Source organism: Pleurodeles waltl, chromosome 1_2 (genome assembly GCF_031143425.1).
Source record: "Pleurodeles waltl isolate 20211129_DDA chromosome 1_2, aPleWal1.hap1.20221129, whole genome shotgun sequence".
Classification (NCBI taxonomy): domain Eukaryota; kingdom Metazoa; phylum Chordata; class Amphibia; order Caudata; family Salamandridae; genus Pleurodeles; species Pleurodeles waltl.
This window is the reverse complement of record NC_090437.1, coordinates 64,527,341-64,547,011: the sequence shown is the minus strand read 5'-3', so window position 1 is coordinate 64,547,011 and position 19,671 is coordinate 64,527,341. Positions and strand designations below refer to the sequence as shown.

Here is a 19,671-nt window from a genome sequence, read left to right as displayed (position 1 = left end):
GATCTGAGCTTGTACAAATTGCTGAGTGGGTAAATGTAACCTTATGAATATATTCATGTATAGTCTCTATACAGAATATTTCCACATATCTTGATGTAAAGCTCACAGCGCACACCTTTACAATTTGCATTTTCCAGGAATCGTTTTTAGGTGATTGCACAGTTTTGTCCATAGGTAAGCATTTTATCTTTGTTTTTGGTTGTACGTGAATATGTTATGAGGAAGGTGCACTGCACTGGTGACAGCCCGATATGGAAACGCCTATGCTTTCACAACAGAATGTTTAATAACGAGTGCCTGTGTGATGTACATTTTTGTCTGTTAGAACGCAACTGGGAATTGAGCAGCTAGTGCAGGATTTTGTCCTCTCATCAGGTTTTCTGAAAAGACACCAAACAGAAGAATCCAGATTAGTGTTGGTTGAAAACAGGAGCCCTTTTCATGGAACCCATGAGGAAGTCCACAGTCTTCCATATTCATGGCTTAAAGTGGTTGAGCCTGCCTGTGCTATTTGAAGAATGACCTCTGTTAGAATTGGGTTGCTGGTTGACTGTGGTGGTAACCTTAGTCAAGCAGCAACCACAATCCTAGTCAGGGTAAGTGTTAGGCAAACTTTAAACTAACCTTTGCTCACCCTCTGGTTGCTTGACAGAGCAGTCAGGCTTAACTTAAAGATAGTGTGTTAAGTATTTGTGCAACTCTACAAACAGTAAAGCAGTGAAAACATCACACAAAGATTCCACACCAGGTTATAAAAATAAAGAAAATTTAATAAATAAAACAAGACAAAAAAATCCAGTAAGTTGAACTTAAAATAGGCATTTTTAAAGAATAAACTGTAAAAAAGTGCTTAGAAAAAGAAACTCCAAACTGGGATATCTGGTTGCACCGTACTGTGACAAAGTCAAAAGTTCAGGCTGACCGCGATGGAGCACTAGCGGGCTACATGGACCCCGTTGGGCCCAATGAACCAAAGTACCTTAAAATCCTGGTTCAGGAGTGTTGTACTGGTTTTGAACCACGCCGTCAGGGAGATGCATCAATTTCCCCCACGCTGCCGTGGACACGCATCAGTTCCAAGATGCAATGGCTTTTGGGTGTTCATGTCGGCTACATCAAAGTTGAGGTGCTAAGCGGATTCTGAGGAATGCCAAAGAAAATGCTGCAGAGCTGGTTCCAAAGGCCATGCGCTGGTTTTGACAATGCAGCAGTGGAGGTATTCCGGTTCTGTCCATGCAGCGGCATAGATGAGGTGGTTCTGCTGAAGCAAGCACCTTAGGTCATCTCCAAGGGTCCAAGCCTGAAGTGGCACCACTTAGCTAGGCAGACTCACAGGTGGCAGAGTCCAGGTGCAGCAGTAGGTTAGTTGAAGTCTTTTAGGTCCCTGAGACTTGAGATCAGGAGACCAGTTGGCTGGTCCTTGGAGTCACTCTAGAGTTCAGATGACGCAGGTCTAGTCCTTCTCACCCAGGCAGGAGTTCAGCAAAGCAGAAGTCCAGCAGACTGGAAGTCTATCGGCAGCATAGCAGTCCTTCTTCCTGACAGAGTAGTCACAGATTGAGACGTGTAATGAGTTGGTGAGATCAGAGGTCCACTACTTAAACCTAGTTTCGCCTCTGAAGTGGGGGAGATTTCAAAGACGGGCCTTTGAAGTGCATAGAGGTCCTACCCTTCCTGCCTTGGCTCCTGACTCACTACAGGGGTTAAGCAGCACTTAGTGTAGGGACATGAAAGAGCCTATTCAGGTGTAACTGGGAGACTGACTGTCAGGATGGCACATCAAGTCAACCTCCTTCCTGAGCGTTACACTTGCCAACCCAGGTGGCTGCCCACAGGGGCTTCAGCCTCGAGGCATATTTGGAGTCGCACTTGGAGTGTCAATACTTGTAGCTCTCAGTACACTAGGGCACAATCCTCCCCGTCTGCTTATCAAAGAATCCCTTCTTCTTAGACTCAGACTGGGACTTATGACCACTATTACCTTGGGAACTATTTTGGGGGCCTTTGGAGAACTCCTCAAGTTTTTCTCCCCCCTCTTTCTTCAGATGGGAACCCTGGCCACCTTTGTGGGAGTCTGCCCCAGACACATTTCTGGACACTCTGGTACTGGCCAACTTCCTGGGGTCACTAGGCTAGCGGTCAAATAGATGCTGGCACAGGTCTGGAAAACAAATACTAAGCATTTGCTCTGTCATGATAAGATTGTAATCAGTAACTTTGCTGCCCTGCACCCAATCTTTGAATGCCTTCCTGGAGTAATCCCCAAAATCCACCCAGGATTGGTTGGGAAGCTTAAGGCTTAACCTTTGGTGATACATTTCAGGAGTCAGCCCAAACTTAGTAATCCATATGGCCGCCATGGGAGAGCACCTGGTTTGGTCCCCAACCTCTAAAGTGAAGTGTGCCTCTCCTCAGTGTGGACAAGTGTTTCCACAATCCTACAAACCACTGTGTCCCACCCCTATCAGTCCGTAAAACCCACCAGAGTCCGCTTCTGGGATCTTATGACCCCTCAGGGCAACCTCAAAGGCAGAAAACCATTAGTCAATGTCATCTCCCACCTCATAATTTGGCACCAAATTCTTGGTATACATATCTTTTTGTCTCAGTCAGGCAATGTAGAATTGCTGCCACCACAGCTAGAACCTGTTTGTTTTACCCGCAGTTCCAGCTCTTTAAGGCTCCTCTTATGAGCTAACCGTTCCAAAGAAAATCTCTTGAGGGCCAATTCTTTCTCCCTGTTTAATTTGTCGATTTGCAGCTCAAACTCCTTCTCTCCCTTCCTGTCCTCCAGTCCCCCTGGAAATGGCATGCTGCGTCTTGGTATGGCAGGAGGTCCTTTGGGGATGGGAGTGAGGGTGTGGGGGGCAGAGAGGGTTGTGGGGGTGTCCTACTCCCCTGAAGATTGCATTCCAGGACTACTGTCCTAATTTTGATCCTGCTACTCCATATCATCCTCCTCCTTCTCTGTGGATGCCACCAACTGGTGGAACTCTGTCCAGGCCCGCTGAGCTTTCTGAAGATCCAATTTTCTTTCATTTTTAGTCTCCTTTCCTGGCAGAACTGTTTAAACTCAACCACTGTATAACTTTCCAGATGGCCAACTCAAACTCAATTCCTGCAAATATGGTCTCAGGCAGCTCATTAGAAGGAATAAGGCTAGGTTTTGAAAAATGAAAAGGAGCCAATCAAGGAGAATTGATGAAAACAAATTGGTCTTAAATTATTTATGTGCAATGGTACTGTACACCAAATTACTGTATGGCACTACACAAACAAGTTATTATCTCACCGCTGAACAGCAACGTTAGAAAATGGGTTGTTGGTTGAATGGGGTGTTCACCACAGACAAGCAGCAACCATAATCCTAGTCAGGGTTAGTGGCAGGCAAACCCTAAATTACCCTTTGTTCACTCTCTGGTAGCTTGGCATAGAGCAGTCAGGCTTAACTTGGAAGCAGTGTGTTAAGGATTTGTGCAAACTACAACCAGTAAAACAGTGAAAACACCACACAAAAGGATTCCACACCAGGTTAGAAAAATAGAGCATAATTAAATAAATAAAACAAGACCAAAACAACACAAATCTAATAAACATAACTTAAGATATGATTTTTGAAAGGATAAACTGTAAAATAGCGCATAGAAGCATGAAGCGCCAACATGGGCTATCTGGATGCAACGTACCAGGACAAAGTCAATAGTTCAGGCTGACCTCAATAGAGCACGGGCTGGCTAGCAGGTACTCAGTTTGCCCCGGTAAACCAAAGTACCTTAAAACTCTGGTGCAGGAGCGTTGCATTGATTCTGAACCACATCGTTGAGGAGATGCATCTATTTCCCCCCACGCAGTCGGCAGAGATGCATTGAAGTTCACCACACAGCAGTGGTGATGCATCAGTTCCAAGATGCGACAGAGTTTGGGTGTCAGCAACGTCGAAGTCCAGGCGATGCGTTGATTCCAATAAGCGCAGTGGCTGCGATGTGGAGTTTGGCTGTTGTCGATAATGATGCAGGGACCTTGTATCAAAGAAAATACCCCAGTTCTGGTTCCGAAGGCGATGCACCGGTTTTGTTCATGCAGCAGTGGAGGTGCGCTGGTTCTGCCCACACAAAGGCGAGGGTGCAGTGGTTCTTCTGAAGCAAGCACCTCAGGCCTCACTTCCAAGGGTCCTTAGGCGTGATATATTTAAAAAGGGAAGGATTGGATCTGGCAGAAGGGTTATTTTGCTGCCAGGTTGATATGTCAGTGTAATACTGCACAAATAGGCTCTGTAATGGCAGGCCTGAGACCTGGTTAAAGGGCTTAATTCTAAGTGGGTGGCACACACTTAGCATTTAATTTACAGGCCCTGGGCACAAGTAGTGAGCTTCACTTGGGACATACAAATAAATGAAATATGCAAATTGGGTATACGCCTGCATTACTATGTTGTAAGGAGAGAGCAACAGCAAATTAGTGCTGGTTAGCAGTAGTAAACAGCACAGAGACCCAAAGCCAGCAGAAATGAGGCCAGAAAAGGGGAGGAGGTAGGCAAAATGTTGGGGGGGGAAACCAATCTAAGGCTGTCAGGTCTAACAGATTCAGAATCTCAGATAAACCAGCAGAAGTTATCAGCACAGGGAAATTTGAATGGCTTGGATATCTGCGCTCTCTGAACTGTACTATGGTCTGAAAGCAAGACTGCTAGGTTCTCATTCTGAGGGACTTGTAATCCCCAGTTCGGTTAGTGAATGAGTTACTGCCAAATTAGGACTTACAAGAAATGCAGCAATATCAATATTCCCATGTATATTTCTAAAATCAGGCAAAGAGTACAATTGAAAACAGGCTCAGTAAAGGGGAAAAGTGTGCTGAAATAGTGCAGAAACACAGACTCCTTTGATTCCCTATTTAACAAGGGTCAATCCGTAAAGGGCAAGTATTTCAGAATCCTGGAAGCATACATGAATGTATTGATTATTCTGACACATGAATACCATTGCTGGCCTACTGCTTATTGTACTGTGGAGAAGGTTGCCAACAGCTTTCTCAGCAATCTTCCTCAGAACTAGTGGTGCAATGAAAATGTAAAAGAGACGCATCAGTCCTTTGCTGAAGTTTTTTCACTGTAATAGTGAGTTGATAACATCACCTTTGTGGAAGGGGAGTCTCTGGAGATTGTAGGATTCTTGCTAGATTGTCTGTAAACAGAGACCTTAAGGGTGATCCACTTGGGTGTGCTGTGGCATGGTGTGTGTGTGAATATATTGTCGATGTGGTGTCTCATTTGGCCAAGCTCATCTTTGAAGTGGTTACTAATTGGTGCGCACTTATAACAACTGAATTGGAAAATCCAGCTTGAGATTTAGTGTTTTATTTTCACACTTCAGCTGAAAGCCTTGCTTTTGGGAGTCTTGTGGCAGGCAGCCTTGGCCAGTGTGACAAGTTCAACTAGTTCTCTAGCATCTGAGTTCACTGTCTTCTTCTGCTGTCTGATGGTTTGGTTGCTATTAACTCGTTATTTGCTGTCTGAGGAGCAAATGGCTTGGTCTTGACAAAGTAGGGTATGAGTATCTGCTAATTGGAGAGCATTACTGGAGTAATATGGTAAAGTCTAAATTTTGGTGTTAGAGATTGAAGTGGCTGCCAAAGAAGTCAAGCTATTATTAAGTGAGTCATTAATGGTTTTGGCTAGCTAAAATGGGTACAGAGGTGTTTCAGCAGATCAAAGGCAATGGCAACACACTTTGTCCTTCAAACATGCTGCAGTATGTGGAAGGTGAGGATTGTCACAGAGAAGCATACCAAATTAACAAGGTTATCCTTCATGCGGGTCTATAAGCTTGGCGAAGTAGGTGTTGGCCAGCAAATAAATCAGAACATCCTTAATGATCCTGGCTAACGTACCACCAGTTATACTGAAGCCAGAGAAATTGTTGTTTACATAGATGGTTGAAATTACAGTGACATGGGCAGATCTAGCTGAAGTGAAGGCTGGAATAGCTCCAGAATGGTGATGTGGACTGTGATGGCCTGGATGGCTGATGGTGAAAAGTGGCAGGACTGAACCTGGAAGGAGTTGTTGGTTTATTACAGTGTAAGCCTGTATGACCACAATGCTCAAGGGACAGCTGTGATGAACTCTTATTCTATTTTAATACAGACACTGCTTAATTTGTTTTATAACTTTACGAAGTGGATGCAAGTGTTGTCTGGGTCATTCTTTTGCTAACTGCCTAGAGGCCACTGCATCCTGGATGACCATCAATCTTTTAAACCTCAATATCGATAAAAAAGAGCTGTGTATTGTTTGGGATACAGTCTCTCTTGTGGCAGTTGCTATTGCTCTCACCAATGAGAGATCTTCCCTCTTCTACCACCAAAGCGAGAAACATAGGTGTCTTGCTGGACAGAAAGATAATCTTCTCAACCTCAGATTACCAAAGTAGGCTACTCTTGCTTCCTTGCATGTTGAGGCAACGGCTTCCTTCCTTTCCTTCTTTCTGTAAGAAAATGATTGCGTTAGCCTCCTCTAGACTTGACTTTGCAAGGGCAATTTACTTATGTCTTAATCCAAAGCCTTTAGAGTGATAGAAAATCCAGCTGCTCAACTTATGTTAGGGCTGTCCTTCACAGAGTTTTCATGTCATTTTGCTGTCCTCCACTGGCAGTCCATTCACAAAAGCTTCATCTTCAAGGTTCCTTGGGCAACAGAGCAAAACTAGTCACTGGACCAGCTTCCCTACAGTCTCAGCTGATATCTTACTCTCCAGTGTGGGCTATCCATTCTGGTAAACCAACTCCCCCAGTAATAGTACATATCTTTAAAATGAGAACTGGTGCTCTCACATTTTCCTACTTAGCTGCTAAATTGTGAACAGACTTGCCCATCTATTATTGAATACCAGTCTAAAACATAGCTTTTCTCTTTGGTGGTTACGTTTTTCAATGTTTGTTGAGCTCTATAAATATATATTCATTTATTTCTCCAATTTGAGTTGGCCTATCAATGTTCTGCGTATTACGATCTTATTGTAGCAAAATATCAAGACAACAACTTTTTTATAACATGAACCAGGGCCATATGAAACATGGAATGAAGGTTGTTTTTGGTAAGGATGTTGTCCATGTTCACTACATGCAGTCATAATATAATCATCAATCTATTACCAAAAACTACTTCATGGTATTATTTCAGAGGTGCCACTACTACAGAACCAGGACAATAAGGAAAACAGTTGTGTTTTTCAGTTTTTTGTTAATGAAAGTAGTTTTACGTTTGTTTTCAGTATAGTGAAATTTGTGCTGCGCTGCCATGGTTAGCATGACTGAGAACCAACAGTATTCTGACCTCTTGCTTCTAGTAGTTGTGATGCGAAGAGTAAAACCACACAGTATTCTTCATTATCATGCTGCAGAACTACTTTAGTATTTCTCACAGAAAAATTCTGGTGCAGTGCTACAGCTGGCCAGGTGTACACTACACAGTAACTTTGAATTCAATAGATTTAACACCTGGAAGCCAGTATAGGATTCTAAGTCTGGAGTGAAATGTTCTCACCATCTGAACACAAACAGCAGAATTGATGGCAAGTCTTTACAAGCTACTGATCAAATGTATATGAAGCACCAGATAATTACTAGTAGGGTAATACCTGACAAACATACTAGGGTGATAATTTACATTAGTGTTAAAGGGAGTCAAATATACTCGTAATGATTTACACTGAAAGAATCCCTTCAAAAAAACATCCACAATTTGTGGACTCAATGATATATCATTAAAAAGAACTCTTATTCTTGAAATGCTAAATAGGCTTGTGACAGGGAGTAAGTACAGAGGGAAAGAGTATCATAGGTTATGTGTCCAGAGAGGCACCTGCCAACTCTGTTTGCAGATCAATAATTTGCTCAGTATGAAATGCAATGTATGATAAATGAGTATGCTATACGAGGATGTGAGTGGGATAAAACCAATGAAGGTGCATGGTAATCGTGCAAGGTTGTGTTTCTTGCACTGTGATCATTGAAAGAATGCACATAATGTTTGTTGACAAGAGAACAGGTTATGCATGGTCTGCAGTGCAATATAGAGAGGATGGTCTTTACCAGTCCAAGCAAGAGATACCCATTACTCCACCCCTCTTTCAAGGACGTTCGTGAGAGGGGTATCCTGGTAAAGTGATTGGCAAGTAAACATGCTTCTGATTAACTGCCAGTATGAAGGCTAGCAAACCAACAGGCAGATGGGTGTGGATGGCTAGATTGCCTTGACCTACGGAGAACTGTGTGCGACACTGAGTGTCAGACTAGTTTTTCTGCATTGGAAACATATCTTTCAAATCATTCTTTTAGAGGAGAAACATGATAAAAGCTGCCTGACCTCATTCATACTTAACCATTTTTAAATGGTTAGGATATGAAATGCACAACCAAGCCCGACCTGATGCCTATTCTATTTAGCCTTCACAGGGAACTGCTGGGGAATAAAGCTAATGCGACTGGGACCTTCACACCTACTTTTTTGTGCAAGAGTCCCAACAAAGAGAAGCATGGTGTACTTGAAGGTCTGCATTGCAATGTAAAGAAATGGATGTCCAGCCATTTTTCTTTTTTAAAGTTGACCATCAGATCATTGCTTTATACACATCTTGGCAAGAGAAACAGCCCTATAGTAGGTGTACCAAACAAACAAATCTGCAACTCGACTGTACTCACTTCTTAACTCTGTGAGAACACACATGAAAAACACATATTTAAAACCACTAGACGCAAAATCAAACCAATCTATACCTCCAACAATTTGTGGACAGTGGTTCAGTAATCAGTCTTGTTGATGCTACATGTAGGGAATTTTATCTTTCTATATTCCCTAGCCTCTAGTATCACATCCCAAACGTTTGATTCCGAGCAACATGATGAGGTAGAGATTTGACATGAGATGTCACAATCATATTAATTTGCGCCCAGTATCAGCCATTGGATTACCTTATAGACTAGAATTAAGTTTCCTTGTATTGCTCACAGCATAAAATGTTTGCAAGTTCCACTATTTGTAGTGGATACGGTCAAAAATACAACGGAGAGGTCAAGGCACTTACAGACTAAAGACACAAAAACTGATAATGCATCAACTCTACTAGTCATTTCATTGGCTTTGAGCTGCCCATCTGAGGAGCTGAGGGCAACACAATCTTAACATTTAGAAGAAAAAGGCAGTGGTATGTCCGATTAAATGCATGTGTTTAGCAATGAGAGGTTAAGAAAGCATGCAGGTCAGTTGTATTTTAAACTGAATTATATGAATTGTTTTTAATACTAGGTTCCCATTCATGCTAAGTTAAACAAGCAAATGAAGTAATATGCTTAAGTCTTGGGATGCATAGCCTCCATTAAACACAGTTCTGGCTGAGGTTTCAAGGTCTTCAGTCAGGAGCTTCTGCTCTGTTCTTTCCTGGTCTTCACCTTTCATGAATCAATGCTTGTATAGATGCCTATTCTGAGATCTACATATCTTTTAATCTATTCCCATAAAAGACAAATGCAGGCAAACACAAATGTGTAGTCTCACATTGGACAAGACTCCCAAACTGGTATTGCAGCGCACCTTAATATGTATTTGCAAAGAACATGTTAACTTGTTGGTTTTCTTGCCTTGAAAAAACAGATGTTATTGTATCCCAACTTAATGGCACTCATTTTTTCACTTTAGGGTGATGAAACATTCAGCTGACTCATCAGGATTCAAACTTCTGACAATGAGGTCAATCAAAGATTTAAGCAACTGATGGGACAGATCATGGACATCTCACGTCTGTGAATATCGTAAATAGCACTTCAGAAGGCTGACACTTCCCTTACTCAGTTGTGAAATCACTAATTCTCAAACTATTTTCCTTTCCCTACCACAAAAAAGACACCTTTTCTGAGAACTGTGTCTGTTGTCTATGGCTTTTGTGGGAAATTCCTGAAAGGTTTTACAAGGTCCTTTTGTGACCAACTGATTTCTGTAAATAAAAAAAGAATAGGAGGAAATCATCCAGAGTACCACCCCCCGCCAAAGGACAAACTCCACCCACAAAGGTACTGTAGGAAGCAATGATAATTTAGGACCCTGAGCCCAAAACCTTGTTTAGGAAGGTCTAATGACAATTAAGGGCCTGCATTAGGGGCAAAATTTATATGAAACAGGCACCATTGACAAAGATGTATTCTCTAAGAGGGCAACGACCATTCACCCACCCAGAGACAATGTGCTTCATCTCAAGGCCTGTTCTTCACAGGTCAGTGGGCTCCGCAGTCTCAATTTTACTATTGAGGGAGTACTTACAGAGTTGTGGTTTATGGAATGATTATCTTTAACCAATTCCTGTAAGGAGATAGAGGAATGTGGTTTAAAAGCATCTCAAGGTATTCTAATAACTTTATTAGAGCACTATTGTGGTCAGACTAGACCGCATGTTTCGTGACTTTATGGAAGGACCCAATTTAAGTCAGGCACTTTCATCAAGATCAAAAACAATCCCTCTTTCATTCGCCTGAGGGATAATGGCTATCATCCCTCCAATTAACTAATGAAAACCTGCTGGTAATGTGAAAAACGTGATATACAAAGCCAAAAGGTCATTTGTAGTTAGGTGTTTTTCCAATCCTGAATGACCCCATATGCTGAGAGATCTGTTTTCTCCTAGGTAGGAGGAGCGGAAGACAATGAAACCTTAATGAGCCACCAAAATTCAGATCCCCCTCTTGAGAACCTAGTTTGTCTGCTGGCTTGCACTTCTCTTACCATAAGCGTACTCTAATATTTCTTTTGCTGCAAACCTTTAACTGATATCCTTCAATTTCTGTACCTCAAAAGATAGTGGCGCAAAATGTAACCAACTTATCCTATTATAAACATATGTTGCATCGTTTAACAAAAATGAATTCAAATACCCATAAAAATATTAATCACAAAAAATGAACATGCTAAAATTCTCTTGATACAAATAACTATATTTATTTACCTTTAAGCCAATCAGAGAAAGACACAGACTCTGAACTCCCTTGGAAGAATCATTCAAGAGGTTGCTGTAGCAATTCTCCAAAGGACTGCTTACTAGTTCTTGAACCTGCACAATAAAAACAGTAGACTGTGTAAGAAAACATAACTAAATAAAAGTGTATAATCTGTGACTTAGAAGCTTACAGACGGGCATTCCCACAGTTTTGGTGTCAACATTGATATGTTTCTTTATGAATATAAAATTACTAATTCACCAAAAGAGTAATTTTTCTAGATTACCGGGCATGAATTTCAAATCCATTTGAGTTTCTTTTGCTAAAAATTCAAGTCGCAAGCAAATATTTTGAGAACAATGGTTACAAAGATTAATTGACGGTCATAAAAGGAAACATTTAAGCAAAGTTTATCTTTGCTTAAGTATACCAAATTCTGGAGCACCTGGTAAATTGGGACTGCATAACTGGAGAAGCACTGCAAAGGATCTCAATCATTCAGTGTAACATTTGCAAGAACTCCTTTTTGATCTGTGCACTTCATCAACAAAACCGCTAGTGTGGTATACAGGAGGGCTCATTGCTTTCCCCTCTAGTCTAACAAATGCAAGCCCCTGGTCGAGGCGTTCTCCCCCTACACCAGGAGTTCTTAACTTTCTGCAGATCCCACTTAATCGTTAGTGGAATCTGGGGACCCAAACCTAAGACATTGTGATGAATGAAACCACAAAACAATACACAATTACAGAAATGTTTTATTTAATTCACAAACACACATATATATATATATATATAATACCAATTTTAATGGAAAGGTTGGAGCTTTTTCTAAATTCAATTAAGGCAACCTATCGCCCATACTATATTCTGCTTGCTGCACTTGGACTGCCCCACAAATCAATCTGAGGATACCATCTTAATTTGTAGGCCGAATTTCAAATCCCTTCACATTGACATGAACATTTTAAAATTGAAAATTTTACATGTTGTGTCTATTTAATTTTCTAAGCAGTCACAGACCCCTGAATAGGTTTTGCAGATCCCCAGAAGTCTCCGGACCACAGGTTAAGATTTGTTGCTCTACATCATTCATATATAATTCATCTTCAGATCCAAATTGACAAGAACTCAAACTAAGCAATGTACAAAATGCTCAAGACATCTCTGTAGGAAGCTGGCTCTCTATATACTATACCAAAGTAAGGTATAGTGTGCACACAGGCCAGTGGATCCCCAGTTGATTTACAGAGGCTAAAGTAGATAATACGAATGCTCTCTTTTGTGGTAGTGTGGTTGAGCAGTTGGCTTATCAGAGGGTAGTGCTAAGCATTTGTTGTACACACCCAGTCAAATGAGGCACACACTCAATAACTAACTCCAGGCCAATGTTTATGTATTAAAAATATACGTTGTTACTTTATTTCTAGAACCAACATGATCTTTGTTGCAGGTAAGTACATATTTAAAAATGTATCACTTTCCAGTCTCAAATGCACTTTGTTTGAAATTCACAGATAAAACAGTTTTCAGGTAAGTAATACTTTCAAGTTTCAAAAGTAGACAGTGCAATTTTCATAGAAGGCAATGCAGTCCTAGGGGAGGAAAGGTATCAACACAGATTGCAGATAAGTACTCAATTTACGGTTCTAGTGTTCTGGGATTAATGTGTCTGCAGGGCAAAGTTTAGGAAGACACCAGCAACAAGGGGCCGGCCGGATGCAGAGGTTAAAGTTGGTGTTGGGTGCCCAGTGGAATCCTATGGAGACTGGGGGCACTTTGAAAGAAACAGCTTGAAGGTATGTACCCCCAACTTCAGGGCACGGACCTGGGGGGTTTATATCAGCACTGGCGAAGGAGTCACAGGTCAGCACCAAAGATCACGTAACTAAAAAAGCAAGAGAGCAGGGCTCCATGTGCTTTTGATGTATCAAGTTCAGATTTATTATGTGGTTTTGCAAAGTAGGTTAGCCTGATGATTGGTGTTTCCAAGCAGTTGCCAGTAAGCTACAGAGAACAAATATTATATACAGGTGTCTGTTTCTAAGTATGTTTTGATCTGGTGCAGTGGGTTACTCTCTCATACAAATAGGACATCCACTAAGGGAAGACTGGTGCTCGATAGTCCAAATGTTTAAAAGAGCATAGTCACAGCTTGTAGAAGTGATGTTATACCTTTCGTTGAGCTGACTGAAAATCTCTCCCTCTTTTCTGGTGAGAAGATTGAAATGATCTATATAGCTTTCAACATTAGCACAGTATGTCTACCTGATTCTGATCCTTTTCTGCTGATTGGAAGGTGTTTAGGACCCATTTAACTGCCATTGAAAGCATTTCATTTGAGGCTTCAGCTCAGGCCATTTTAGAATGTTGAACCAGGTTGCCACTGGATCTCTGTTCGCCAGGCTCTTTATATTTTAAATCACTCACTGCAATAGGTTTTTGTTCCCAAAGCCAGGAAACTTGGTCAGTTGGCCCAATTATTGAAAAACTGTTGACGTACCTCAGGGTCTTAGCAAATTTTAGTTAATGTTCAGATCAATCAGTATCATGAGGCTAATAATCTTCTGCAAAGTATGCAATCTGATTTCCAGCCTTCTAACAGCACAGAAACAGCTTTGCTTGAAGTCACTGAGTTTATTAGGTCAAACTTAGTCCCGGGCCAAGAAGTGGCAGTGATACTAAGATCTCTCTGCTGCCTTTGACACAGTGTCTTAGCAGATTCTAATAGAACATTTAGCAAGCAGTGGTATACGTGGTTCTTTCTTACTTTGGCTTAAGTCCACCTATCTGACTGCTATTAATCCATCTATTTTCCACCATATATGCCCTCTGCTAAGTTTGTTAAGCAATGTGTCAAGCAAGGTTAAACCCTCATTCCCACTCTGTTTAATGTTTATGTGGCCCCATTGCTAGGCATTATCCAACCTTTTGTCTTAAAGGTGGTGTCATATGCCAATGACACCCAGCTCCTGCTTTTTTTTTGGGGGGGGGGGGGGAGGTTAACAGTGAACTACAGAATTCTTTTCAATCATGCCTGTTGAAAGTAGCCAAATGGATAAAGAGCAGCTGTTTAAAACTCAATTCAGCTAAAACCAAAATGTTGCTCTTCAAATTGTCTCCTTCTATCTGTTTAGGCACCTGGCGGCCATCTGAGTATGGACCCACTTCAGTGAATGAGCTAAAAAACATGGGAGTTTAGTTTGACAAGAATCTTTCCCTTCTTCCCCAGGTGAGGACAGTTACAGTACCTTGTCCAAAAAAGATTCTTATCATAGTTTATGAATTTACTAGGCAAAACATGATACATTCTTTTATCCCCCTCCCGTCCAGTCTCTGCTAATGTTCTATGCTTGGGCCTTTCTGGACTACTTACTTTGTAACCTGCAAATATTACAGATTGCAGCCACGAGGGTTCTACTGAACCTCCCCACACATGAATCCACTTCTCCACACTTGAGCAATCTCCACTGGCTTTCAGTGCATCACCACATTCAGTTTAAACGCCTGCTGATAACTTTTAGGACATTTCATAGTAGAGGTCCAGTGTATCTGAGGGACAGAATAAGTGCATTTTGTCCCTCTAAATATCTATGATAGACTTATAAGCTGTTGCTGCAAGTTTCTATAGTATGTCGCACCTGTCTGGGTGGTCTATCTTTTCCTTACCTGGTCCCCAAACTGTGGAATGCTCTTCCATATAATAGCTAAGCCTCCCCTAACAAATAGACTTTTCAAACACAACTAAAAATGTTATTGTATTCTTTAGCGTCTGGACACATTTTTTGACAGCTGTGCACTATATAAATGTCTTATTCATCTGGTCCTCTGTGGAGATGAAATGCGGTTCCCAGGGAGCTTCCTAGTGGCAATTCCAGCACTCAGTAATCATGACACTGCACATTTTTGAAAACATGTTGAGTCACCTCTGGATGAAGATGCCATTCATGGTCCACCAGCGGACATCTGCTGAGCTTGTCCACTGTGGCATTCAATGAGCCCACCAAATTATTTGCTACTAGGAAGATGGACTCTAGGTTCAGCCATTTCCTGAGGTGTAGTGCTTACTGACACAGGGCCCACAACCCCACACCAACCTGCTTGCAAGTACAACACGGGGGTAGTAACGTCTGTCAAGACCTAAGATATGAACTGGCTCCCTCTTGATAAACGGAAGGAATGCCTTCAGAGCCAACCAGATGTTACAGAGCTTCAGAATATTATTAAAGAATGCATCCATCACTTCTGTGAGTTCTATGTGAGGTAGAACTACCTGCAGCAGAGCAGGCCAGCAGCCACCTGACATCACTGAAGGACCCAGGCTGTCTATTTCGATGTGCAGACACTGTTTGAAATACAATCCGGTGTTGAGTCAACTAAAGGGTGAGGCTTCCCTGAAAGGCTCACATATACCAGCTGGCACACAGGGCCAGGAGGATGTAAAAGGTGAAGAGTCTAAGGAGCTTAAGTGCAGTACGCACCACAACTTATTAAGCCACAAACCTTGTGATCATAATTTCCGTGTCCTAGGCTCGGTATGCAGATGGGAAACCCTTGAAAGCCATTGTGTCTACCATGTCCACCTTGAAATGCATCCTCTGTACAGGCATGGTGTGAGAATCTGGCTCACTGATGGAGAAACCCATGGATAAAAGGTGTCATGCTTCAGAAGTAGTCCATGGTGGACTGCAGCAAGCCCTACTTCAGCAGTCAGTCATTGAGGTATGGGAATGCATGCATTCCTGACCCCTAAACATACAATGATTCAGAGGGGAGACCAAACGGCAGAACAGCAGATTAAAAATGATCATACCCCTTTATGAGCTGGAGGTAGTGCCTGCGGGACTGGCGGTAGAGCAAATTAAATTCAGGGTTCTTTAAGTCCAGGGACACAGTGTAATCCACTGGGATTCACAGAAAAGAGGATCTGGGCAAAAGCCAACATCTTGAATGTGTCCTTGTGCAAGAAGGTATTTAGAGGCCTGAGCCCTTCATCATTTTTATGGACTAAAAAATAATGAATGACATTCCTCATCTTTTCTTATCTTAGGACCCCCGCTATAGCACCTTTGACTGAAAGAGATTTTACCTCCTGCAGAAGGTTCGTAGCATGATCTTCGTAAGTGTGAACGAAAAGAGGTTGAATATGGGGGGGGAGGAAGATTGGAAGGGCAGGACATAACCTTTTTAACACTAAGTAACACTCAGAGATCTGCTCTGATGGTGCTCCAAGCAGGTTGGAAAAAAACAAAAACTATCCTGGCTCCTTTCGGCTGAATAGGACTAGGAGTGCAGAAATCAACACGGCTTAACTGCAGTTGCAGGAGGAGATTTGGAACATTCTTTTCCCTGATGGTGTGCACATCCTTTGCACCAATGTACCCACTTGAGCCATGTTAGCACTGAGTTGGCTGGTGCACAGATTGAGAAGGCTGTCTTTTGCGATAGGCGAGACCTCTGAAGTATCCTCTGGTGCACAGCTGTCTTTGAAACCTTCTAATGTGGAATCAGCCATTTTGCTGAATGCATTGAGACATCAAAAGGCATTCATGTGTGGTGCTGTAGCACCACACTAGTGATCAAGCGCAGGATTGAATACATCTCAGGGCAGGTTACACACACACTGCAGAGTCTTTCTGCAGGAGTTACAAGTTTCTTCAGCCAGAGGGGCTCTAAAGAATGTCTTGGGAGAAATGAGGAGGAATGTCACTCACTATTTCTTGGTCCAAAAATATGATGAAGGGCTCAGGACTCTTGAAGCCTTCTTGCGGAAGGAAAAATATAAGATGCTGACAAAATGCATTATGAGTAGACAGCTCTTGAGATGTATTTGGCTGCATCTTGTTTGTGCTCTGAACAAAGGTGTTTCAAAATGCATCAGGGGTAGTGGCCAGAATGTTTTTTCTGTCAATAAACCAGGGGGCATGTGTGTGCTGTCCTAATAGACAGACAGCATTCAGGGACCCTAAGGCCAAAATGACCAAACAAAAAGACTTTATAAAAAGCACTGATGTGTGCTGATTGCCTATCTAGGGGTCCACTAAGGAATGTGTTGGTATTCATCTTACTAGCAGATGACTGAACTACTGGCCCTGGGTTGAGAAGACCAGACAGCCCACAGTGGGCCTCCCAAGCTACAGGCAGTACTTAATGCGTCTCAGACTAGGTTGGTATTAACATTTCCATCCAAGCCTTGTTGAATGGCAGTGAGGGCTCTCATGTTGCATGCCTAGACTGTGAAATATCATTGATTAAATTTCTCTTTGTTTCCATTTTGGGTAGTTGTAAGTCCAGCACTTCTGCTGCTCAGAAGGCTAATTTGGGAAAGGAGGCACTCTCTTCAGTGCAGGACCCCAGTGAGAAGTCCAGCTGTACCTTAGGAGACGTGACAAATCTACTAGCATTTTGCAGATCTCGGCAAAGTCGACCATTAGTGCAGAGAGGGGGAGCAAGTTATCTGTCTCCTCATTGGCTTAATTATTTGAGATATTATGAAGCCTTTCATTGGTGTCAAAGTCCAATCTGAACAAGTCACAGAGACTTGTTTAGTACTGCGACTGAGGAAGAAAGTTGGTGTTGCATCTGGGTGATCTCAGGATATAGGCTTGGTGCTGGCAGTTGTCTGTGCAGGATTCCAGATGAGTGTTGGGCCGAATCATGTGCAGGCTTTCCTGGAAATGGAGATGACATCAGGTTAATTGACATTGACAAGGCCTCCGGTGTGGAGTAAAGGCCGTCAGCAGAGAGCCAGGCAAAGGCACCACAGGTTGAGTTGGTCCTAGACCAGAAACTAACAGCATTCCAAATGGAGACCACTATGGGCTATCTGGGGCCCGAAGGCACTCCAAGAGGAAATAAGCCATCCTTAACAGTTGTAGCATGGCCTCTCTGAAGACCTATCTGATGCGGGTTTGATGATGTCCCTTGAAACTTGGGCATGCAGGGATCACTTTTGCAACATGATCAGATTTGTACAATGGCACCGGAGTCAGGTCCTTAGAGTTTTAAATGCTTGGTGTGTCCAGAGCGTGGAAAGGGCACGATGGAGACAGCCTCACTTGGACTTCTTGCGCTTGTGGCACGATTTGTCCTCGTACTTAGTCCTACACTTGCCCAAATACAGAGACTTGAAGCATTTTGAACAGGAACATACCGGCAACTTGGAGTGAATCAGACTATTGGATTGAGACCTACGTTGTTTTTTGTGCTTCATAAGAGAAGGATTTGCCTCTCACTTTCTGATGGCTTCCGGCTGCAGTAAAAAGCATGTTCCATGACTTAAAGACATGGCTAGACCCTGGACACCATAGGCAAACCATGTGGCTCCATGACTGATAACTTCTTCCTGCAGACACAGTACATTTTGATGCCTGTCAATTTCAGGAGGAGACATTTTCCCTGGTACACTCTGACTGCAGAAAGGAAATTTTGGCATTAGTAAAGCTAAAAAAAGAGTGGAAGACGCAAAGGGTGTGGAAAGAAAAGAAATGATGTCAGCACATAGGCATTGTGATTATATGCAGCTATGTATCATTACTTTCAGAGGCGGTGGGAGGGCACTGCGGAGTCCAATAACACCACCTGCCAGCATGTGGGATCAACTTTTGTGAAAAATTCCAGATATAAACTGGCGCTTGAGGATATTCAGGAGTTGAGGAATCTAATATGAGAAAAATGTTATCCTTCTATAATTGATATTATGCATACCCCTGAGCTGGATAGCAATAAATATCTGTTTTTCAGCCCTGAGGTAGCCTATGCATTTTAAGTATACTTGTGGTACATGCATCTCACACAGGAAGGTAATCTGCTGAACAGAAAGGGGCACTGCTGAGTAGCCCATCTGTGACCGGTGTGAGGAGCTAGATTTTAAGTTTCCTCCTGAATTCTAGGACTGAGCTTGTGGCCCTAATGGGAAGAACTAGTTTGCTCCAGGCTTTAGGAATCAGGTGTGAGAATGTGCGGCTGCCAACCAATGCTTTTTGGTTGCAAGGGGCATGGGCCTCTAATGTGTGCAGTGCCTTGTATATTTGGGTGAGGAATTTGAAGTGTGCATATTTATGTATATTTAGCCAGGTGAGATTACTGAGGTGGTAGGAGATGTGGATGAGCGAAGGAGGTTGAGAGAGAGTCTTGCTCCTGTATTCTAAATGGTCTGGAACCGCTTGGTGAGATGGGTGGAGTTCCAACATAGAATGTGTTCCTGTAGTCTAATAAACTGGAGATGAGTGCTTGGGCAATTTTTCATATGCTGTTGGGAGGAAGCCAGCTAAGATTGCTTGAGTAGCATGAGGGAATGTAAGCAGGAGAAAGAGGATGAGTTGACTTGGCTTGCCATTTATAGTTTGTTGTCAACTATCATTCTCAGTTTTCTAGCTTGGATTTAAGACTAGGCTAAGTTTGATTGGCCACCAGGCTGAGGATGCAAGCATAATGTCTTATCCAAATAATTAGTATCTCGATCTTGTCAGAGTTGAGTGTGGAGCAGTTGGACGTCATCCAGCAGGCAACTTGACTTGCACTCTGAGAACTTGGTTTGAAAGTAAGCTGTCTCTCTGGAGATTGAGAGGATGGGTTGAGTGTCATCTTTATAATAGATGATGTTGATTCCAAAGGTTTTCACAATGTTAGTGAGTGGTGCCATGTAGATGTTGAAGGGCATGAGGCTGAGTGATGAACTCTGTAGAGCAA

At 42.4% G+C, this 19,671-nt stretch overlaps 1 protein-coding gene across 2 annotated transcripts in view; it reads right to left on the bottom strand.

The window, feature by feature from the left end:
- The window catches only part of HELQ (helicase, POLQ like), a 449,876-nt gene that overhangs the window by 224,460 nt on the left and 205,745 nt on the right, over positions 1 to 19,671 (bottom strand). For both annotated transcript variants that reach the window (XM_069236329.1, XM_069236338.1), the window contains exon 11: positions 10,992 to 11,096. In XM_069236329.1, the coding sequence (XP_069092430.1) occupies positions 10,992 to 11,096 (105 nt within the window). The remainder of the gene's footprint in view (positions 1 to 10,991; positions 11,097 to 19,671) is intronic.